Source organism: Chinchilla lanigera, unplaced genomic scaffold (genome assembly GCF_000276665.1).
Source record: "Chinchilla lanigera isolate Chin_1 unplaced genomic scaffold, ChiLan1.0 scaffold00016, whole genome shotgun sequence".
Taxonomy (NCBI): Eukaryota; Metazoa; Chordata; class Mammalia; order Rodentia; family Chinchillidae; genus Chinchilla; species Chinchilla lanigera.
The window spans coordinates 124,925-150,456 of record NW_004955417.1 but is presented as its reverse complement, the minus strand read 5'-3'; the positions used below and the strand labels follow the sequence as shown (position 1 = coordinate 150,456).

The 25,532-nt window shown below is 38.3% G+C and overlaps 1 protein-coding gene across 1 annotated transcript in view; it reads right to left on the bottom strand.

The window, feature by feature from the left end:
- Positions 1-14,855: 14,855 nt before the first annotated feature.
- Chmp4c (charged multivesicular body protein 4C) overlaps positions 14,856-25,532 on the bottom strand; it is a 38,928-nt gene continuing 28,251 nt past the window's right edge. The window contains exons 2-5 of the mRNA XM_005381721.2: positions 23,794-23,971; positions 20,252-20,366; positions 17,422-17,563; positions 14,856-17,239 (exon numbers count right to left, since the gene is read on the bottom strand). Of these exons, the coding sequence (XP_005381778.1) occupies positions 17,175-17,239; positions 17,422-17,563; positions 20,252-20,366; positions 23,794-23,971 (500 nt within the window). The 3' untranslated portion in view covers positions 14,856-17,174. The remainder of the gene's footprint in view (positions 17,240-17,421; positions 17,564-20,251; positions 20,367-23,793; positions 23,972-25,532) is intronic.

Sequence of the window (25,532 nt, the reverse complement as noted above, 5' to 3'; positions counted from 1 at the left end):
GGGGACCTGTGGTCAATATCTTTTAATAAGATCTGAAAAGGACTGCTTTTATAATATATGAACAACTCTGTATTCAAAGTAAGACCTTTGTTGCATGTACCAAAAAAACATAAAACGTATTGAACTATCTTTCACTTAGCAGCTAGATGACAATTACTAAGGGCTGCTATTATTCACTTGAATATATATTTACACTGCCTTTCTCAGAATACTGTTTAAAAATCTACTGTATTTACTTCTCTGAGTACCTCATGTCTGAGAAATGTTTCCTAGTTTGCTGCAGTTTTTAGAGCCTCAGAACCTTGTAAGCTCCCCTGCCTTTTAAGCTAATTCTAGTTATGAGTATAATTTTGAGGCAGGAGGATCTCAATTTGGAAGCCAGCCACAACAACATAGGAAGACCCCATCTCAAACTAAAAAAATAAATAAATAGAAAGGGCTGGAAATGCAGCATAGGAGTAGGGCACTTGCCAAGCTTGAATGAAGCCTTGGGTTCAATACCTTACACTGAAAAAAAAAAAAAATAGTAATTTCGATTCTTAAATGGTGGGGGTTAGTGTGCATTTCTGACTCTTGGTTCTCATATAAAATGGAGACAATGATAGCACCCACTAATCACTAATCAGGCTTGTTAAAAGGAGAGCATGTTAAAAGTGTTCAGAGTGACCTGTATGGTATTGGGCATCACCTGTGGCCTAGGAAATGTCACTATCACTAGGAAAGCACGGATGCTCAGATACAGAGGCATTGTGTGGCACTCTGAACCATGTAAAGATGTGTGTGCCACAGGCATGTATGCTTCCTCCAGTCCTGCTAAGTTATAAAATAATAACATGTCGGTCACAGTCTCGAGACAAGTATGCAATTAGGTTGGTGTGTCAACCTGATTGGTTTTGGGGTATTCCCAGGGGATTGGTGGATGTTTCTGGATGTGTCTAGGTGGGTAATGGGTGTGTAGCTTTGAGGGGAGCCCCTGCTGCTTCCTCTCTGGCACTATAACCATGCTCTGCTTCCCAGCTGCCATAAACTAAATCTGTTTGTGCTAAATACCTTTGCTCTGCAAGGCCCTTCCACCGTGATATTTCTGCCTTGGAACCACCTAACCATGGACTGAATCCCTGAAAACCATGAGCCACAGGAATAAGCAGCCTAATACAGAAAATTACCTGCACTGCTGGGTTATCTCAATGACTACCTTTTCTGGGTCCATTTGGCTATGGTGGAATCTCTGTTTGAATAGACATTTTCATGGAAATACATTTTAAATATAGCCAAGTTGACAATAAAGTAGAACTCACCTTTGCAAACTCATCCATGATCACTCTTCTGATTAACCAACCATGTTAGCTTCTTTCTGTTCATTTAGTGTTCAAAAGATACTTCCCCACCTCAAACCTTAAAAAAAATTATCTCCCATTTTCCTTCTATAAAAGTAAAAGAAGCTGACCTATTCATGCTCAGGTATCAAATTCCTTTAAGTTATTTCTTGGAAATATTTTTCTTTTGGCTTAGTTTCACCTTTCAGCTATGTCAAAGGAATGATATTGATTTTGTGTGCTCTCAAGGTATAAAGAATAAGTATGGAAGGCACTTCTAAATTTAGTTTCAAGGTACAAATTGGTCACATGACTAAACAGTGTGCCTTTGCACTTTGGTTCCTCACTCAATTTCACAGAGTTTTTAATTTTAAAATGTTTAAAAGTAAATTTTTAGCCACTATATTCCACTCCTTTTTTTCCACTAACTTGTGCTGAAATGAGAGTCTATACTCTGAGAAAGTTAACTGAATCTGGAGGTATGAAATAAGAATTTCCTTCAAAACAACATGCTCATGCTGAGGTCCATCGAGTTTCTGGAAAAATATTGACAACATAAACACAATGTATGCTGGCCTTGTCTTCTGCCTACCTAAGGACCTCCAAAACATTTTAGGTATTACTCAATTACCTGACACACTGTAATCTGTAAATCTTCAAGCATTTGATCAGAAGCACTACTTATATACTCAACATGGGCTGCAAGACAAAGACCCTTGTGACCCAAGCACTTCTCCAGTCCCACTCTGTCAAGCAATCCTCACCATCACCCTAAACTCTAGACATGCTTCATCCCAATATTGTGTGTGCTATTCTAACCAGAACACCTCATAAGCTCTCACTTAGCATCACACACCTTCCTCTTATAAACCACTTACCACCTTGGGTTGTAGTCATTTGTCCTAAGCCCATCTACCACAGACGACTCTAAGCATCGTTTTCCGCTTATCACCATACAATGCCAGGATATACTCCACAGGGTCTCAAGAGGTATTTAGTGCACATAAATAAATTATAGCCAATCTTGGAAATAACATTTTAAAAAGAGTATTGGAAACTCTTTGTCGCTAATCAATTAATACTTTATAACCCGGTGCTGAGTTACATGGACTAGAAGCTATAATAACTACAGGTACTTTGGAAAGTAGATGGTGCAAGTGGACCCTCAGCACACAGCTCCCCTCCCCAGCAAACTGACATCCCACAGAAGTTACTGTGATTCAGAAAGCAATCCTGCAGGGATTATAGAGTGGAAATTTTCAGGCAGACCCTATGTGGATAGGTTCAAGCACAAGAAAGTTTATGCCTGAGGCAGCCTGTCAAGTCTTTTACTTCAAAACTCCTATTTTACAAATCAAACCTCAAACAAGAAAGGTTACATGAACAAAGTGAGCAAGTGACAGAGCATCATGGAAAACAAAGCTCTTTGGCTCTCAGCCTAATGCTTGTTTCTTACAAATACCTCCTGCATTTGTTTATATCTATAAAGATTTCCTGGGTGATGGATTATGACCATTATCTGTACATTATACTTTCACAACTTCAGTGAAGAGGGAGTTCTTTGTCTTGCCCCTGATTCCATATTTTAGATCTACCTTTTGGACCGGATTGGTAGACAATCATGAGACACATTTTAATACAACCAACAATCAATAATCTTCATCCATGAGTAGCTTCGGGCAACCCACACAACTTCCTGCAGTCTTTGAAAATTGTTAGCTGTTCCAACATCATGCATGCTCCCACTGCTCAGGTTCCTCTGACGGAGGAGTCGCCCTGATCCTGTTAGGGTAGGTATTTAGCAAGAAATAAGCTGGGTCTGGGAAACTGGCAGAAGGACTCTATGAGAAAAACTTAAGAAAGGCCACAATCAAGACTTCCTGAGTTTGTGGCCTCCAACTTCCCAAGAAGAGCTCAGAGAGTCCCTTACACTGCAAGTTCCTCCCCGCAAGCCTTAGACCTTCTGATTTTACACAGTCACACTTCAGGGCACGAGCCCCAAGTTAAACTCTGGTGACTCCACTGACCCAATTAGGCCTCATTTACGTGCACTGGCATTGCGGTTTTAACACTTTTGATGAGTTTTGGTCACTATGCTGGCTCTGAATCCACATAAGTTCAAAACATCCTCTCTCAATGTGATGATGGAAATGCTCAGTCGATTGGAAAATAAAACCCTTTGGTTACCACCCAGACCCCTCTCCAAGTGTAGGAAAACAAAAGAGAAACCAACCTGTACCTTGCTACATTTGCCATCTCTCGGCACTGCCCACCCTCCATTTCTGAGGATAATTTCATAGCAACACCTCTGCTCCTCCTGCTTGGAACTCTCCCAAGTGTACTATCCTTATTATAAAAGCTAACCTTGCTCAGAGAGCACTGTTTGTCTCTCAGTCACTCTGTTTGAGTGAAACAAGCTACTACTTTCCAACTCTGAGTCCTATCTATGAACCTCCCACAAATGTTCTCAGAGAAGTTCCAAGAGCCAAGACCACCAGATAGCACAGAGCAGCAGCCAGCCCAAGTTGACCCTAATTTTCTGGTAACAATTCCACTGGGACAAAATCTGTCTCCTTAACTGCCATGACTACAGCACTGATGCAGGGGTAAGGCTAGAGTAAGGCTGGAGCTCGCTGGCGAGCCCAGGAAACAGAATGTCAGATCATGTGGAAGCTTGGCCAGCCATGTGAAGAAGGTGAGGAACATCATACTATTACTACTCCTTTAAAGAAGTCACAGTCCCTTAATTAAAGTCTCTCCCCTTGCAGCTCTACTTCTTGCTCCAGGAGGTGCACACACTTCCAACACAGGCTCCCCATGGAGGAGGATCTGGACCCTGCTCTTCTGTTTCAGCACCAGAGAGTGAGACAAATGGTGATCATTTTCTCTGTGTTACAACTTGGGAGAAGCTAAAGCAGCCAACCCAGTCAGTACTCCATGAGAATGTTGTAATTTCAGGTGAAGAGTAAGGATGCAACAGGTAAAAACACAGGACACACACACAGGTAAATCATGCTGTATAAGTCAATGAATCATGACCGAGGAGCTGTTTCCTTTCCCCACTGATGACCACCAAGAAGACGAACTTCCCCCCTTTTTTATTTTAAAAATTAAGAAAAACTAACACAAGAGCGATGAAGACAAAATCAAAACAACGCAAAAACAACAAAATGATACATGATCTCAAAACAAAATGATAGGAATTAACAATGGTTGCTACATTACATACTGTTATCTTCACCGAAGTTGCTCAGTCCACCAGACATAAAAATGTAAGACTGATCAAACCCAATGGAAATGGTGCAGAGCTTCACCATACAAGATGGTAAGAGTTCAACAGTGGTTCTTGAACTGCATATTGTTTTCAGATCAGTCATTCTGATTACCAGATTCAAGCATGCAAATTTGGTGAAGAAAAAAGAAAATTTTAAGCATTGACTATTCCTTGCAATAAACCACAGACATCAGCAATACACCTGTCCCAGATATCCGTGTATATACTCATAAATTTTATTTTCATTTTAAAGAGAAAAGAAAAACAACAAAGTAACAAAAACAAATACATACACAAAACAGCATAGAGAACAATGAAAAATGATACAGAATTTCAAAACAAGCTGATAGTATATTAACAATAGTTATATAATGTTATCTTCAAAATGGTTGTGCATATAACCAGATATAGGCATGTAAGATTGATCAAACAATTATACATCAACGGCTCCTTTCAATAAACCAACAGATACCAGTAGTACAATTATCCTAGCTATCCTGTGTATATGTGTACATATTTTTTCAGTCTGCAGATTTTTTCCAATTCCAGAGCAAGAGAGAGGGCTAACATTCACAGCAGAACCATAGTCGTCCAAGTCCAGTTTAACATGGATCCAATCAATGTGTTCTTGGGAAGTTTCACTCCTCCTTGTCACAGGGGCTAGAAGTGAAAAGCTGAGCAACTGCAGGGAGAGGGTGGTTGCTTTAGAACTTGTAGAATAGTAGTAGTGCTCTCTCCCTCACTGTATCCCTGCTTAGTGCCGATCTCATGGCAGCAGCATTACTTTGCTCTGCTCACTTGTTTATGTCTCTCCCTCGCCCAGCTGATGAAGGGGACAGACGGCATCTTTTCACCTTGCATGGCCACCACCGAATCTGATGCCTGGAGCTTCGTAAATAAACCTTATATGGCCATGCTTAGCTAGGTTTCTAGAAATGACTGCACAGGTTGCTTAAGTGTTTTAATAATTAGCAAGAAAGAAGTCTCACAGCCAGTCTCCATACTCATTTAAAATCAAAGTAACAAACAAATCTTACTGTCATGAAGCAAGCTCATGAAGCAAGCTCTATTTAAATTCACAAAGATGTCCACATCTAATCCCCAGAACCCCGTATCTATGTCGCCATCCGTGGCAAAGGGGACTTCGCAGACGCGGTGAGCAGTTTAAAGAGCTTGAGATGGAGACGTTGTGCTGGCTGTGCGAGCAGCCTGCTACTCCCACCGTCCGCACAGCAGAGAGCGCTCCCTGGGTGTGGTCACAGAACGCATAAAGATTAAAGAAAGGTCACAGCGCCGCAGCACAGCTGACTCAAGGAGGAGGAAGGCCCCATAAGCCAAGGAACGTCAGTGGCAGCGAGAAGCTGGAAGACACAAAAAAACGGATTTTTCCCAGGGTAACAGCAGCCCTGCCCACATCCTGACTGTTGTTTCCTAAGGTGGTTTCCTTAAGCCGCAAGGTGTGTGGTGACTATTTCAGCAGCAGTAGTCCCGGGCCACTCACAGGCCAAAGGGCATCTCTCCTCATCTCATTCCCTCCTTCAGGAAAGTAGACAGTAATAAATGCTCGCCGCAGAGGACGCGTGTGAGGATGAAATGCAAGGAGAAATGTGGGGTACAGCAGGATGCCCGGAAGCTCGAGGAGAGCAGCACTGCTGCTCTGAAGCAAGCGCAGCCTCTGGGCAGACACGGTCCGCCTACCCACACGCAGCCTCGAGCCCACGCCCTGCCTTTGGGCAGCTTGGCGGCCCACTACTTCCACCTCCTGCCCACGGCTCATCAAGATTGCTGGAGCTTATGCGCATTCCGTGGGAAGCACTAGCAGATTTCCCAGCAGCCCGAGCCACCTCCGGGTTAGCAGAGCCCCCGGACGGCTGTACTCAGGGAGAGGCCGCTCCGAGGGCGACTGCAAACTACCCTTGTCACCTGCTGCCTCTCCTTGGTGGTCTGCAGTGAGGCACCGCACGCTCAAATGAAGCAAAACCAGATTTCCAAAACCTTTCTGTGCTCAGACTCAGACCCACCATATGGTCTGTCTGGTTGCCTCATTTAAAAGTAACCGTTTTCATTTCAACGTTTCAAATAATAAAATCCAGATTGTTATCAATTTCCCACAAACAGGTGACTGAAGCAGGTTTTAGTCTTTGCAAAGACTCATTTATGGGCGTAGGGTGCCTCCTAGTGACAACAATGAGTAATAGCACAAGATAACAATTTGAAAAACTACCAGGGGAGCTATCAGGAATGCTGCAAATTGGAAATCCCAAGACCGCAGTTCTAGGGACTTTCTGGCCTAAATGAGGTCTCACTGAGATTTACCTTAGATGAATGACCACCTCCTCAAAGAAGATGTACTAGCAAAGCAACAAAGAAGGTGTAACAGCTAAATCATGTTATTTATACCATCTAGCCTTCAACTGAAATAGGATTGTATTTCATTTACCATAGAATATTTTGATGAATTCTTCTATTTGCTTTCAACATGCTGACTGCTGCAGCCTCCCAACGGGTCTCCTCATATTCAGTCAGCTTGCTCCAATCCAGTTGTGTGACAGAATCGTGTAAAATGCAAATTGATCATCTTTTTCTGTTTGTTTTTTGAAACAGGGTCTTCTGTGTGGTCTAGGCTGGCCTCTGGAACTCACTAGGTAGTGCAGGCTGATTTCAAACTCACACGAATCCTCCTGCCTCAGCCTCCCCAGTGCTGGAGTTACAAGTGTGTGTCACGGCACCCCACTTAATTTTTAGGCTTCATTTTCTTCTCAATACCTTCAGCATAAATCCAAATTCCTAAATGAAGACAGCCAAGACTCTCATCATCTATTTCCTTGAACCTCCCCAACCTCAACACCACCCACCTGATGCCTCAGCCTTCTAACACACCAGCATCCTTTTCATACCTCCCTGTCTCAGCAACTGCTCACTATTTGTTCTTTCAGTACCAACTCAGGCAACAGGTGTCCAGGAGATCAGCCTATGGTTTCCAAGCAACACTGGAACATTTACCACATTGTTTTCCCATCTTTCAGGTACCTGCCCCTCCCTCCTCAAGGAGATCTCTTGGGAGCAAAAACTTGTTCATTTCTGAAAACCAAAGGCCCTGCAGAACAGCTGTTATAGGTGTTAGAGAACTTGTAAACAATATGGTAATGGAGAACTCTTCATGACTTCTTACAGTGTGCTAGCTATACAAGGCTGTTCCCTGTATATATGTAATATTCATATGGAACCTATGAAGACACTGTTCAGTATTTGTTTCACAAATACAGAAATAAAGGTTAAATCAACAACTGGGATCTCATCCTACTGAAAAGTTTCTGAACATCTAAAGAAATCACCAGCAGAGTAAAAAGAAAACCCACAAACTGGGAAAAAATTTTAGCTGACTGTCCCTCAAACAAAGGTCTTCTATCCAGAACATATAAAGAATTTAAAAATATTAGCCACCCCTCCAAATTCAAACACCCAATCCAAAAATGGGCATCAGAGATGAATACACACTTCTCAGATAAAGAAATACAAATGGCAACTAAATACATGAGAAAATGTTCAACATCATTAGTCATTCGAGAAATGCAAATTAAAACAACATTGAGATTCCACCTTACCCCAGTAAGAATTGCAAGCATTAAGAAATCAACCAGTAACAAATGCTGGCGAGGCTGTGGAGAAATAGGAACCCTTCTCCAGTGCTGGTGGGAATGCAGACAGATGAAGCCACTGTGCAAATCAGTTTGGAGATTCCTCAGAAAACTAGGTCTAGAGATTCCATTCAACCCAACTATTCTTCCTCTGGGTATTTTCACAGAAGAATTACAAACATCACCCCACAATGATATATGTGCAGCCATGTTTATAGCAGCACAATTTGTAATAGCTAAATGGTGGAAACAGCCCAAATGTCCATCCACTGAGGAATGGATAAAAAAATTGTGGTACTTTTATATAGAAATATTACTCAGCTATAAAGAAAGATAAACTCAAGGCTTTTACATGTAAATGGTCACAACTAAAGACCATACTCATAAGTGAAATAAATCAGACCTGCATGTGTAAGCAACATATTGTCTCACTAGTGTGAGAACCTGAAAGAGTGAATAAATATTAGGAGGTATGATAGATATTGTGAAACGAAAGGAAAATGCTTGAAAGAGCAAGTGGGTTGAAGGAAAAGAGAAAAGAAAGAAGGGGAAATTGTGTATGTAAGTATATATGGGATAGCTAACATAGTTGTACTACTGACTTCTATCGCTTTACTGAAAGGAACAGTTAATGATTACTTATTTGATCAACCGTGTATATCTGTTTTCCTGAGAAACCACTTTGAAGATATGAATACGCAATACAACAACAATTGTTAATTTCCTACCACTTTGTCTGTAATTCAATGTTGCTTATATTGTTCTTATGCTATTTTGTAAATGGATGTCTGTTTGTGAATATGTTTTCCTTCTTTTATTTTTAAAATAAATAAATAAATAAAAGGAAATGAAGGTCAGTAAATTTAAGCAAATTATGTGGTGTCACCATGGTAGCAGAAACTGTCCTTCCAAATCCCCTTCAGGAATGGAATCACTGCCTCCTCTGCGTGGCCTGGTGCTGGCAGCACTCCTCACCCAAGATTGTGCTCTCCTTGCAGAACGGCCACATCCAATGATTGTGCTTCATCATCAATTCAGATGTCACTTCTGAGCATTCCCGTTTTCCCCTGAGACTTGACTTCTACCTGATCTCATCTCCTTCCCCTTCTCTACCAGGTGTTCATGCCAAAAGCACTCAGCAACAGACCTTCTGCATTCTACTCTCCATCTCCTATGGTATAGCATATGCCTCAGCACCCATAAAGTTCTAGGTTCAATCCCCAACTCCAGAAAAAGGAAAAAAATGGCAAAGAATTTAAAAAGCAGCAGGGAAGAAAAGGATACAAGATAATAATGGAGATTATTATACAAGATAATAATGGAGATTTCTCATAAGAAACAACATAGGCTACAAGCTAATGGAGTAACATATTCAAAATACTAAAAGAAAAATGGTCAATCAAGAACCTTATATCTAGTACAAATATTCTTCAGAAAATTAAAAAGAGTCCTGATAACTTAGTCACTTCCCAAAAGGCCCTACCTGTTAATGTCACAAGAATGGAAGCTAACTTTTAATGCCAGTGGTGGAGGGACAGGGAAAACAAAGCAAAATGGAGGGTACAATAATCACATTAAGCATAAGTAGATTAAGCTTTCCCCTTAAAAGTCAGAGATTGACATCAGAATAGAGAGAGAACATTACTCATTTAAATGCTGTCTGCAAGATATTTTCAGATTCAAGTAGAGCAATAGAGTGAGAGTAAAAATAGAGAAAAATATACTCCATTGAAACTGTAACACAAAGACAACTGCAGGAATTATACTAATCTCAGACAAATAGGCTCTAAGACATGCGCATCCAACCTTTGGCTTTGCTTGGGCCACAATAAGTGAAGAAGAATTGTCTTGGAACACGTATAAAATCTGCAATATGGTTATTAAAAATAAGCATCCTTTCATTTTTAGTGTTTTTTATTACAACATGTTTTATAAGGGTAAATGGCTCACCAACCACAGGTTGTACATACCTGTTTTAAGGCAAAGAAATAAATACTGAGAAGAAGGCAAGAAAAATAGAGAAAACCTCTCTAACTTCCAGTTGACTGGAACTTGAGATGCAGATCAGGCTACAGATAAACACAATGATGGCGACTGTGTTTTATTGAACTTTAATTTGCATACTTAGCTCAGCTCTCAGTGTACAAGTATTTAATATTTATTTGTAAATAAATTTATATATGAACTATAAGTCATTCCCATAGGATTGATAGTTAAAGCTATAACTTGAAACAGAAGTGTGGAGAGCAGAAAGGGAGATGCAGCAAAAACCAAAGCGTGGAAACTCAAAAAGGTTTCCATTTATAATGGGAGGGAGAAAAGCAAGAGATAGGATTAGGGAAATACAAGAAATTAATAGAAGGCACAAAGGAGTAGAATTTTAAAGCATGCAGAATACACCTCAATTTGGCTAATACACACTATATACAATCTATCTTTAATATGTGCACATTACACACACCTTAGAGTAGTCCTGTTTATCTGTAGAGAGTATTTCTAAGATACCCCATGGATGCCTGAATGATGAAGAGAACCAAACCCTATATACAATGTTTTTTTCTTTACATACATACCTGCTATAAAGTTTAATTTATGTATTAGGCAAAATCCAAGATTAAAGATAAGACTAATAACAAAAGTAGCACCACCTATAATTTGTCCTGAAATAAAATTGCTAGCACCAATGCTCTTGCCCCTTGGAGACATTAATAAGGAAAATAAAGGTGACTTGAACATAAGCACTGTGATGCCTTGACAGGCCACATGATTTATCAAAACACTACCAAGTGTCTACAGGGCAGGTAGCAGATAGAGTGTAGTATGCTGAATAAAGGGATTATTTAAAAAAACAAAGACAAAGCAAGACAAAGTAGGACTTCAACAGAGTACCCGGAATAGATTCAGTTTAGAACTTATAAAATTATTTATAATTTCTGAAAATTTCCATTTAACATTTTGGATTGCAATTGACCACCAGTAACTGAAACCATGGACAGCAAAACTGAGAATAAGGTGATAAATCTGTAACCAAAATCACCAATTACATACATGTTGCCCCTTTCTTGATCTACAGAGAGGCCTAAACTGGAGTCTTTTTCTGGCTACTGAAAGGGAATATTTAATACTCCTGACATCATAAGTAAATAGCATATGTATAACTCTCAATAGCCTGTAAATATTAGATATGTTCAGGAAAATTATTCATAATCAGAAGCATTCCTACCTGCTCAGTGCATCTCTCTTCTAAATAACAGCTCTATTACTTTGTCTTGTGTACTCTCTTAATGCATAGCTCAAATTGCACATAGTGCAATAAAACTTCTGGTAAGCCAACACACAAACAATGCAAAGTGAATTGGAAGTTAGAGGAGGATTTTAGATAGAAATACTTTCTCCCACAAAAACATGAATGTCTTTCTTAAATTAGGGAGATAGAAGAAAGGAAGTGAAGAGATAAAATAGAAATAGAGTAACATTCCATCCGTGTATTTTCTGGGGCTGTAATTTAATGGTACCAAGATATCCTTATTAGTCCTGGCTTCTTTTTGTATTTTCTTTTTTTCTTGCTAGACTTGCTAACTTTAGCACTTTATCCAACTTGTTCAGTAAGACACATATCACTGGGGTGTATGAGCTGTTTCCTACTCCAACTTTTACTAAATAATTCAGTGCTTAGCTTGTGTTTGCCAGGAATGCAAATGTGTTGAAGTCAAAACTGAATTATTCCCAGATGTTGGATGCATATCAGCCATTTTAGATTGTGTATTTTGGTGGCCAACATCCACTCCCTCCTCTTCAGGTAGGAGCACCTCAACTACCATATTTTAACAAATTTACCTTCCTGCTTCTCAGTTTAGGAGAGTCCACATGACTGGCCCCAGAGGTAGCTACATGAGCTAGGCTTGGTCAGCCAAATTTCCTGGCTCTGCAATTTGACACTTGAGCACAACAACTGTCCAAAATAATGGTAGCTTTTTTTCCCTGTACAGTTGGTCACTCTGAAAAATGACTTTCTTAAATCTGTCTGTTGCCTTTCTGTTTTATAACCTTCCTTAGATTTGCATTTTATGCAATTCTTTCTGTTCTGATCACTATTCAGATCACTTCCAATAAATCCAAGTTTGTCTCTCAAATTACCTTGAATGTGTTTCTTACAAAAGCCAAAACAACCTAGCCCATATATTGGCAAGCATCTTACATAGTAGTACGTGGCACTGAAAAACCATCCAGACTGGCAAAACCAAGGTCCACCAAAGGTACCTAGTAAAGCTGTGGAAACAATTTTCAGCAAACATCCCACATTTTATAACATCCCACAAGATTTTTTTCTGCACTAAGGATGCTTTGCAGGAGAGAATTAGATGTACAATATATACCTTTTCAATTTAAGAATGGTGTACCTTTACAATTGTTCTCTTAGTTTCATTCTTATTGTCTGCAGAGGGGCCACATTATGATTTGTTTAAAAATACTTTTGTTTCTTTTTAGGGTAAAATATCACCTTCAGTGAAAAAAAAGCATTATTTTATTTTTAATGCTTTTGGTATTTTTATTCTGTAAATCATACATTATCTGCGTGCTTACCAATAGTTGAAAGTTACCTTACCCAGAACTAGCCAGTAGAAATATATGAGAATCCCACATGTAATTTTACATTTCTTAGTAGCCACAAATTTAAAAAGTAGAAAGAAATAGCTAAAATAAGTTTCAACAATATAATTCAATAATTATATTCAACACATTTTATTTAACCCCATATATCTAATATTTCAACATGTGATCATTGTAAAATTATTGAGATATTTTACATTATTTATATATACAAAGTCTTTGAAAGCCAATGTGTATTTTACAGTTAGAAGACATCTCGCATCAGATGCAAATTTCCACCAGAAGTACATGGTCAATATATAGACTTCATAAGTTTTACAGTTGAAACAGTCAATTTACATACCCAAGTTGTTCAAATACACTCAATTTTTTAATAGAGTACCAGTTTTTAAATTTAAATTAACTAAAATTAAATGCAAGTAGAATGCACTTCCTGTACTGTACTAGCCACACGTCAAGTGCCCATTTCATGTGACTAATGAACTGCCCAGGCATGTGTTTGATCAGGATTAGAAGAAATTATGAAACATCCATGAGTTCTCACTTGGGAGGTTCTGACATTTAAACATGCCACAGTAACTTTTGTTATTGAAGGAGACAAGTATTTCTACTTGAGGTATTAACATGATTTGGATGTGCCCACTAAAAGCTCATGTGTTGGAATCTTAATCCTCAAATTCACATGTTAATGGTATTCGGAGGTGAGACTTCTGGGACGTTAATCGATGAGGTCCCAAGAATGAGTTCCCTGTGACAGGCTGCATGACTTTCTAATAAGAAAAGAGACCCAGACTAGCACCCTTGCTCTGTGTCAGATGCAAAGCCCTCCACCATGCTTTGAGATAGCAAAAAGGCTCCCACCAAAGACACACAGATGCTGGCACTGCACTCTCGGACTTCCCAATCTCCAGAACTGCGAGCCAAATGAACTTCTTTACAAAAGACCCAATCTTGGACATCTTGTTATGGCAACAGAAAACAGATGAAGACAAGTGTGTTGAATCTCTTTAAACTGTAGCTCTATAGTTTTCATCAAATTTGGAAAAATTTTGGCCATTATTTCTTCAATCATGTTTTCTCTCTCCTGTTCCCTTCCCCAAGTACCCTCCAACTAACCCACCAAGCCCTCCTCTACCATTCCAGGATTCCAATTACCTATAAGATAGGTGGCTTAATATGGTCCTGAGCTCTCTTGTTCTGTTCTTTTCCTTTGTTTTTCCTTTTCCCAGTCTTTTTTTCTGGGTTATATTTAGGGTGGTTTCTGTTACAATGTTTTCAAGTTCACACATCTTTTTTGGCAGTGTCAAATCTGCTGTTAATACTATCCATGATAGTCTATATTTATGCTTTCTTCTCCTTTTGTAAAGTCATGTAATATATCTCTTATAGTTATTTTAGCCATCATATAGAGAATATTTATAAAAGCTCTTTTAATATCTTTGTCTTCTATCAGCTGTGTCATTTCTGAGTCTCTTTTTCTGTATGAAGTTTCTCTTGGTTAGCAGTTATACTTCCCTACACTTTGCATGACTAAAATTTCCTGACAAACGGTGGACTTTGGAAATGTTATACCATTTTGTGTCTGAACTTTGTTTGAATTGTTTTGTTATTATTGTTAGTTTTCATATTCCTTTAAGCATTCAGGAGTTTTACTCATTTTTTGATTGCTGCTGTTCTTATTTTTTTCTGGAATACTGTCAATCACTTGGAATGATTTGATCATTTTGAAGCTTACTTTTTAAGGTTTTTTAAGGTGGACCCAGACTAGCCTTCAGCCTACATATAATCTGATGCCACTATGAAGGCAACACCACACTGAGGATACCACCTGTGCCCCTGTATTAGAAATCTTTCCACTTTGCTCAGTGGGAACACAGTGGTTCCTGGTCAAGTAGGAGCTCTGAGGGGCTGGGGATTTATCTCAGCGGCAAAAGCGCCTGCCTGGCAAGCGCAAGGTCGTGAGTTCGGTTCCTGGTACCGGAGAAAAACCAAAAAAAAAAAAAAAAAAAAAAGTAGGAGCTCTGAGAACTGATCTGCCTACAACTTTCCAGCAGTTCTTCTCAGCCTCAGGAGATCCCTCACAAAATACAGAAATCAATTTTCAGCCAAAAACTTGCAGGACCTCTCTCCTCACCTCCAGAGTCTGCTTGTGCACTTTCTGTCTTAATCTGTAGGAAGTGCCATAATGAAACACCAGAGCCTAGAAGCTTATATAAAACAAAAATTGATATCTCATAGTACTCGAGGCACTAGACTCTAGAAGATACTAGAAGCCCATGATGAAGCACTGGCACACATGGAGTCTGATGAGGGCTTGCTCTGGTTTATAAATAGTGCCTTTTCCCTGTGTTCTCACATGTCTAAAGGTTTTAAACAAGTTCTGTTGACTCTATTTTGAGACCACTCACCCCATCGCTGAGGTTCTGTCCTCATGACTCACTCATCTCTGAAAAGGCCACACCTCCTACTACCATTATCTTGGAGATTAGGGTAGGATGACACTGTGTGAATGAGGGTGGGAGGCAAACATTCAGACCACAGTTCAAGACCATAGGCCCTGTCCGGGTCTCCTGGTTTCCCTTCTGTTAGGATTCACTGCCAGCGTTGACCATTTCCCAGTGTTAGAAAACTGTGCTTTTCTATACTCTGCCTGTTTTTCTAGTTGTTTAAGGGCAGAAGGTAAATCTAGTTCTTGTTGTGCTATTGTACCAAAAGATATAAAAACTCAATTGTTGTTCATTTAATAAGTATTGATTGAATGCCTGCTGTGTATGAGAAATGGTGCAGTGTGCCGGGCATGGATTATTGAACTATAAGATACACGATTTCTGCCCTCATGGTTACCACAGTCCAACAGGGAAAAACAATAATTAAGTGATCAAGTAAAGATGTAATATAAATCATGAAAAGTAATAGAAGAGAGAGCAGAGAGCTATGAAAACATGTGACAGGAAGACCTAATTTAGTCTGGGAAAGTAAGAAAAATTTCTCAAAACAAAAGACATTTTAACTATGATTTAAGGAATAAGGAAGACTTGGTTCTTATGTTCTGAAGTGTGGGAAGATTGTCAAACAATTAGGATGGGAACCAGGGGCTGGGGATTTAGCTCAGTGGCACAGCGCCTGCCTGGCAAGTGTAAGGTCATGAGATCGATTCCCAGTACCGGGGGAAAAAAAAAAAAACTAGGATGGGAACCAAACTACTAAGGAACACAGAGTCCAGTTCTTAAATTTCCCAATAAAGAAACAGAAGCTCAGAAAGTTTGTCACACACGCTTGGGGCACACCAGAGACTGAAACCAGGGCTTCTTACCTTCACAGCTAGCATTCTTTCTATTCCATTATATTGCTAAATAAAAAGAGAGAATAGTAAAGCATTTTCTGTAATGGTATTTGCCATTTTATGCTCTATGATATACTATAGGTAATGTATAATTGTATTATTTATTTTGATTTTAAAATAAATATGGCCAAAATATTATTCAAGGTATATGTTTAAATGACAATGTTTTATGTATTTACAAAGTATATGCTGTAAAGTGTGTAAAAAAAACTGCTAAAGAACTCAAAACAGAAAAGAATAAGCACTCCTACATTTAGTATACTGAAGCCATAATAGCATCATAATGGCCTGGAAGTGTTAATGCAGATCCCTAAGTGTCTAAATTACACCCAGGAGATCCTTGCTCAGCAGCCTAAGCTGTTAGTGCTCTCAGACATTTTGGAAAATGCATCTATTGCCCCATTCCAAGCCTAATTGGCATAATAAATGTCAATTAAAGCTCTTTTAAAGTTTTATATTGCAAAACTCAAGTGCAACTATATGTGTATAGACTTATACAAGATCTCAGGGCAAAAAGTCTCCCCTAAAAGAAATACAACATATTTATATTTATCATTGATCTGAATATGCACAGGAAACTTGCAGTTGCATAATAAGGAAATTTTCCCCAGCTTTCCTAAATGTATCCTTAAACAACAACTGTAAACTGTGTTTGTCTGCCATGTCAGGAGAATTACATTCTCTTCCAACAAGCACATAGAAAGTATCAATTGCATGCCCAAACTGAAAATACAGTAGGGACCAAGTAGACATACACTGCTCCCACACCATCTCTGTGGAGGCATCCTCTAAGACACACTGAGAAGCCCTTCTGTCTTTGATTTTATGTCTATGCATGACTCTTCTTAATTTTGAATTATGAAGCTTAAACAACAATATCTCATCAAGTGTAAATACAAAACTAGGTCTTTCTTAACTTCCAAACTTGGCAAAAAATACTTATGTCTTATGTATATACTTCATTAATATGTGTCCAAAAATTCCATTTTAGTTTAACAAGAAGCCCAAGCTGCCAGTTCATTGAAATCAGCTTCTTCTTCTGTCCTTCTGGAAGACACTGAAATGTAAAAGCAATAAAAATTAGTCACTGGAATTATTCACATTTTCAGCATAGAGAAAAGGATGAATTATGTATAAAAATGTGTTATATGAATCAAATATAAAGATGTGCTTAACCAGGTGAGCCTTGCTATTACTTGAGCAAACTATGAAGACTCGTAGTGGGTTTGCATAACAGACCTGCGTGAGACCGATGTGCACTTGGCTTTCTATCTGGCTGTGCTGGGAGAGAAGAGGAAGGCACAGCTGGAAGCCGGATATTTGTCATCTTTTTATTTAATTCCTCTTGCTCCAATTCTTCAAGTTCTGCCATCAGCTCATCCTGAACATAGGAGAAAGGCAGAATTAGAGAATTAACGTTTCAAGAAGTGGGTTTCCTTAAATACAATAACAGGAACATCTGCTACCCAGTTGATATGTGAGAAGCCAGTGAAATGGAATATTTATTTTGAAACTAAGTCTTTTTTGCAACACTGAGCAGTGATTTAAAAATGAATATTTTGGGTTGTGCAAATTTGTTGTAGTTAATCTTATAATACTTCAGCAAACAGCCATTCAAGTAATTTGTGCTAGTTGAATATATAATCTCTTCAGTTTCTGGGGAATTCACACGTTGCCTGTCATTTTTCCAATATGTCCTTTTCTCCTGTTAAGAATCTGTGAAACTTTAATTAAAGAAAATAAATATTTTTATTTGGGCTGATGTTGTTGAAAAAAACAAATATAGCGAGGCCATAGCACACAAAAAATAAAAAAGAATCAAGGGTACTCTGGCTCTTTTGTCAAATCATCAAAGTCATACATTTTGGGTAATAAAACTTCAATTCAATACAGATATAATGTATTTTCTCTTTTAACAATGATTCTGGTGAGTTTAGTTTATTCTAAAATGATTGTTTGCCCCCAAAACGCAGGAAGGTACTACTAGTTTAAGACCTTCAGGATGTAAGTCACCTTATGCCAGGTCTGAGATGACCTACAGTAGTTCATATGGACCTGTCCCTAACTCCTCAGAGGGAGACCAACTGCCTTCAGAAGGAGGCTGGGAATCAAAACTAAATTTGTCATCACAGATTTCTGTGGTTGTCATACTGATAAATGCCATAGTGAGAAATGAATAAACACTTGTCTTCAACCAAGTAAACTATTTATTCATTCACTCATAACAAATTTATTAAGACCTCCATCCTGGGAAGGTTTTGAACTCAGCATTGGGGTGCAGAGTTGAATTAACACTCTCCACATTCAAGGAGCTAATGCTTGAATTTGGGATAAAGGCATATAAACAAATTTATTAAAGGGAGAATTATAACATCATGGAGCAAGACAGAATATATTTAAGTCACCCACTCATTGATCAAGGCAGTGAGTATCAACTTTGCAGCATGCTGATTATCTGACTTCTATCTAATCAACCACATGAAAAGGAAATGAAATATGAAGGTCCATAGTCTCAGTGAAATAGCATATTCAGAATAAGTATGTGTTTTATGGTTTTCCACAGGTTATATAAAAAAAATGAGAATAAATTGTCTGATGTTCTATTTCTGCTCACAAAACAATTAGGAAGAAATATAGAAACCATATTAATGGAAGAATAAGGTATCCTATGTTGAATGTCTGCCCAGAATTATCAATAGTGTTTGATATTATTCAACAGCACCAGGAAGATACTGATGCTTTCTTTACAAATATGACAACAAAGTAGTTATCTCCTCCATCATTTTTGACTTTTAGGTACCAAGCAGTTATTTGATCTTCATAAAGAGTTGTAAAACTTAAGAAATTTTAAAGATTAGTCCAATGATCCAATAGTTTTCACTTTATAGATGAGACAACTAAATGTCAGAAAAGGAAAAGGACTTATGTGAGTTTTTACTAAGTGGTAAAATCCAGATGTCCTCATCAGCCCAGGTCCTTTCCATCACATCATAACATACTCGTTAGATGCTTGGTAGTTTACACCAAGGGCTGGCAAACTTTTTCTATGAATGAAAAGACAGAAAGATTTTAGGTTTCGTAGGTCAGATATCTTCCCCTTCTACATGGTCTTGTTTAGTTTTGTTCTCTACACTGTAAAACAATGAAAATCACTGTCATCTGTCACTATGGAATGATTTGGGTTACAAGCCATATTTTGCTAAACCCCAATCCATTTTTATTATTGTATTTTTTATTTTGATTTTTGTCTTTTGGGAACAGGGTTTCACTATTCAGTTCAGGCTGGCCTTGAATTTTACTTTGTAGCCCAAGCTGGCCTCAAACTCTCAGCCATGCCCCATATGTCACCACACCCAGCCTCCAATCCATTTTTAAAGTTATAGACAATAAATTCTCATTTTCTAGGATTCCATGGGACCATATATTTACTTGTTAGATGTACTATTTTTAACAAAAGCAGGAAGTTGGATTCTTTGCTATACTACTCCATGACTAGGAAATGCTTCTGAATGTGTCCTAGTGCTGCTTGTGAGAGCTTTGAGTAGAACAATTGAAATTCACAGTGTAGACACCATCATTGTAATTACAGAGTGTATTATCAGACTTGATTAATCTAAATGTAATGTGTGTGTTAATAATGCCACTCCACATTTGTTCTGTTTCACAGCCTGAGTCATAAACAGAGGCAGCCTAACCTCTAATTTTATAGAGCCTGGTATGTCTGTTCTTCACAGATGGACACAGTTTGCTTTGTTTGCCCAGATGTGCTAGCATGTGACTCCTTGTAATGGGGTTATTTAGGCACCAATCATTGAGTCACTAACTTTATATAATCACATGCTGTTTTCCCCCTTAATAGCTGAAAACTTAATTAGGAGGCTGTCTGCCAAATTATATTAATCTTTCCTTTAAATCAGAGCTACTAACATTTCATTTCCCTCCTAAGAGAAGTATATTTCCAACAACTACCATTTATTCTTTGAGTAATAAAGGAAACTGACAATTCTATGTTATAGGAAGCTATGTTTCATGGCAGCTACGATACCACATGGTTTAGTGTGTAACCTACCTCATCAAAGCCATCACCAAATCCAACCCGTTGAGAAAATGCTTCTGAGATTTCTTGGGCAATATCCTGTTGTTCTGTGATCTCTTGCATCAAATCATCAATTTTGTTCAGATCCCTGAGAAGTAATATTTTGTTGAAATATTTTAGGATTTTAGCATACAATAATGAATTTAAAAATAAACCCATATGAAAAATGAGTCAATATGAACTCATTTATTTCCATACTATAAAAAAATTCCTAGTAATAATACTCAATCACTTTAAAAATAATGTGCATTAAAAATTTAACAATCCTGTAGATTTACATTTCTTTAAGACAGAGTCTCACCATGCAGTTCAGGCTGGTTTTGAACTCACAATGTGGCCCAGGCTGGCCTTGAACTCATGATGATCCTCCTGCCTCAGTGCCCTGAGTTCTGGGATTACAGGCATTCACCACCACACCCAGCAATCACATATTAAATATTAAGAAAGTAGCCATTATTGTTTAAAGTCACTAGAAATTAAATTATTTTATAACTAATAATATTTACAGAACCATTTTGAAAATTTGGCAGGGCAAATGTAAAACTTAAATACGCTGCTGTGCATTTCCTCCAGGGAAAATAGTACCACAGAACACCAACAACCACCATGACCAAGACAAGTATGCAGCTTCCAGTAGTCACTCTGAAAGCAGGCCTTTGGAGATGTTAAACTCTGGAACTAGAGATATATTTCTATAGTAACTGAGTAAACCCTGACATCCTGACTCCCTGCGGGTTTCCAACAGTGGTGTGATGCCCTGAGAGGTTACTAAAGACAGCAGGTCCCCTAAGCTCTCCGAAGAATCAACAACCACACAGCAAAGAGATCTAAGTAGCCACAGGACAGGCAGCCGCTTCAACGAGTTTCTAGCACTGGAGTCCCTCTGGGTCCTACCCTTCTCTCCCAGCCTGTTGGTGTCTACAGGCCACATTCTGCGCTGTTTCTATTTTCTTTTTTAGTTTATTTTAAAAATAAAAGAAGGAAAACATATTCACAAACAGACATCCATTTACAAAATAGCATAAGAACAATACAAGCAACACTGAATTACAGACAAAGTGGTAGGAAATTAAAAATTGCTGTTGTATTGCGTATTGATATCTTCAAAGTGGTTTCTCAGGAAAACAGAGATACACACGGTTGATCAAATAAGTAATTATTAACTGTTCCTTTCAGTAAAGCGACAGAAGTCAGTAGTACAACTATGTTAGCTATCCTATATATACTTACATACACAATTTCCCCTTCTTTCTTTTCTCTTTTCCTTCAACCCACTTGCTCTTTCAAGCATTTTCCTTTCGTTTCACAATGTCTATCATACCTCCTAATTTTTATTCACTCTTTCAGGTTCTCACACTAGTGAGACAATATGTTGCTTACACATGCAGGTCTGATTTATTTCACTTATGAGTATGGTCTTTAGTTGTGACCATTTACATGTAAAAGCCTTGAGTTTATCTTTCTTTATAGCTGAGTAATATTTCTATATAAAAGTACCACAATTTTTTTATCCATTCCTCAGTGGATGGACATTTGGGCTGTTTCCACCATTTAGTTATTACACATTGTGCTGCTATAAACATGGCTGCACATATATCATTGTGGGGTGATGTTTGTAATTCTTCTGTGAAAATACCCAGAGGAGGAATAGCTGGGTTGAATGGAATCTCTAGACCTAGTTTTCTGAGGAATCTCCAAACTGATTTGCACAGTGGCTTCATCTGTCTGCATTCCCACCAGCAGTGGAGAAGGGTTCCTATTTCTCCACAGCCTCGCCAGCATTTGTTACTGGTTGATTTCTTAATGCTTGCCATTCTTACTGGGGTGAGATGAAATCTCAATGTTGTTTTAATTTGCATTTCTCGAATGACTAATGATGTTGAACATTTTCTCATATATTTATCTGCCATTTGTATTTCTTTATCTGAGAAGTGTGTATTCATCTCTGATGCCCATTTTTGGATTGGGTGTTTGAATTTGGAGGGGTGGCTAATGTTTTTTAATTCTTTATATGTTCTGGGTAGAAGACCTTTGTCTGAAGGACAGTCAGCTAAAACTTTTTCCCAATTTGTGGGTTTTCTTTTTTACTCTGCTGGTGATTTCTTTGGATGTGCAGAAACTTTTCAGTAGGATGAGATCCCAGTTGTTGATTCCTTGAAATATTTCCCCTACAGTTTGGTTTTTGTTCATGAACTCTCTGCCTACCCCTATGTCTTCGAGGTTTTTACCTACTTTCTCTTCCAATACATTTAGTGTTTCTGTTTTAATATCGAGATCTGTGATCCATTTTGACTTGAGCTTGGTGCACAGTGATAGACTTAGGTCTATATTTAGTGTTTGGCAGGTGGTAAGCCAATTTTTCCAGCACCTTTTATTAAAGAGGCTATCGTTCTTCCAGTGAGTTTGTTTGGCCCCTTTATCAAAAGTTAAGTGGCTGAGTGTGTTTGTGGTTGTGCCTGTTTCTTCCAGTCTGTTCCATTGATCCTCTGGTCTGTGTTTAGCCAGTATCAGGTTGATTTTATGACAGTGGCTTTGTAGTATAATTTCAGGTCTGGGATTGTGATTCCACCAGACTTGTGCTTGTTGCCCAGGATTGCTTTTGTTATTCTGGGTCTCTTCTGGTTCCAGATAAATTTAAGGACCATTTTCTCTAGATCTGTGAGGTATGCTAATGGTAGTTGAATGCGAATTGCATGGAATCTGTACAACAGTTTTGGGAGTATGGTCATTTTCACAATGTTGATTCTTCCTATCCATGAGCAAGAAATGTTTTTCCATTTTTTGAAAGCCTCTTCTATCTCTTTTTTCATAGTACTATAGTTCTCAATGAATAGATCTTTTACTTCGTTTGTTTGATTGATTCCTAAATATTTCAATTTCCTGGATGCTATTGTGAAAGGTTTGGTTTCCTTAATTTCTCTTTCAGTCAGTTTGTTGTTTGTGTATAGGAATGCTATTGATTTTTGGGTGTTGACTTTGTACAATCTTACATTGTTATGTCTGATGAACTGAGCAACTTTTTTGAAGGTGACAGTGTGTAATTTAGTAACCATTGTAAATTTTTATCATTTTGTCTTGAAGTCACGTTTCATTTTTGTTGTTTTGATTTTGTCTTCATTGTTGATTTGTCAGTTTTTTTTTAATTTTGTAAAATAAAAAATAAGTTTTGACAACCAGTATTCTAGAGCACAGATGTTGACAATGAAACCTTTAAAGTTATAAAATTAAAGTATGATGAGATGAAGTTTCAGACAATCATGAGGAAACCGAAAAACATTAGAAATTCTATTTTTCATGGGTTTTTTTGTTTTTGTGTTGTCACTGTTGGAGTGTTGGGACTCCAATTTTCACTGTTGGAGTGTTGTCACTCCACTTTTCCCCTGAGAAAGCTTTCCATTTGATAAATCAAAAAGCTCCAGATGTGTGAGCCCATTCCACCACAATTCATCCTAATTTCAAAGGTTTTTCCAGCACTGAGAATATTTATGATTGCAAGGGTTACCAAAGTCACTCACATGTTTTCATGAACGGCTTTCATCGCTTTTGCTGCGAGACCCATGTTCCTTAACACCTCAGTGTTGGTGTGCGAGTTCTCCAGGGCTTCTCTCTGGAACTCAATGGTGGAAAGGGTCCCATCAATCTGAGTGAGCTGCTTCTCAAACCTCTTTTTCCTTTTTAGTGCCTGCAGTGCAGCTGCAAAAGGAAGAAGCCACATTTGTAAGGAAGGAGATTGAGACATTCAAGGGATCCAATGATCAGAGCAACCACAGGCTCAGAACTGCTAACACCGAATACAGAGAGGATACCAAGTAACCCTGAGACACAGGTAACATTGCTACACTAACTACCACTCACTCAAACATTTTTTTATTCTTCTAAAAATCTGACAGGTGTAGGAGGATTAAAAAGTGATTTTGCCCACTCCAAAAAACATGTCACAGAAATGTTTTTGTCAATATTGGATTTTACAAAAAGGATTGATAAAATATGAGTAAAACTCATGCAATAGAAAAATAAGCCTTTAGAGAAAGAAAAGATCTTAATGGGTGTTGATTTTACTCACACTTACTGAAAGGCAAGTTTATTGAAACCCAGAGAAAGGAAGTGAGTGACTTGCTTGCTGGTGGTGGCTGGAACCAGAACCTAGAAATCTGAGCTATATGACTTGAACTAAAATAATTATGAGGAGGTTATTAAGGTCACAGGTAACCATGAATATTCATGAAATCTATGCAGCGGGAGTCTCATTCAGGTTTAAATGGCATACTAGCAAGAAGCAAACCACTGCTTTTAGAAAAACAATGTCTAAGTAAGCCTCCCATGTATCTCTCACCTGCTTCATTCTGAAACTACAAAACTGAGTCCTCCTGACTGTAGCTCCTTGGGGACACACATACAAACATAAAGTTCTAATGTCCATTTCTATACAACATAGGAAAAGTGTAAGAAAAAACCAGCCAGAGAATGTTCATGCACAGACAAGTGATCATTAAATGGACAAAAACACCAAACCCGGAAGATTAAAGCCCACAACACCAAGCCCCCGGCTGCCATGAGCTCTTCTCACTAGCCTACTCGCACTCTGTGGAGTGCGTCTTGTCTTTTCTCTTTCAAAGAAGTCAATCCTGCTGTTACTCTTTGGGGTCCTGCTCAAGACTTTGTTTAGGACATCAAGAACCTTGGCAAGACTCCAAATCTGGAAACATTATCACAAGAGAGATTTCTCAAAGCTCATCTACTTACCTACAAACACCTCAAGTTTATCATTGTTTATAGCAGAGTAGTACTCCATTGTGTACCATGAATACCATTCATTCATCTGTTCATGAACATATAGGCTGACTCCAAGATTTAGCTATTACAAATTGTCCTGCTATAAACATAAGTATATATGGCACTGTAACATGATGACTTTAAGTCTTGGGAAGATGTCTAGAAAGAGAATAGCTTAATCAAGGGAATTTCTATTTTTTGAATAATCTCCACAGTGATCCCCATAGTGTTTGTACTAGTTTACATTTCCACCAAAAATATAGAAGGGTTCCTTTTTCCCACAGCCTCACCAGCATTTTTTTTTTTATTTTTTGATGATAGCTATTCTTTCTGGAGTATGATGGTATCTCAATATTGTGAAATAAATCAATATACAAGCTTAAATATTGCATGGTTTCTCTTACATGGGAAACTTCAAATATAAATAAAATGAAAGATACATAGTAGGAATAGGGAGATTTTTCTCAAATGGGGTGGGGAG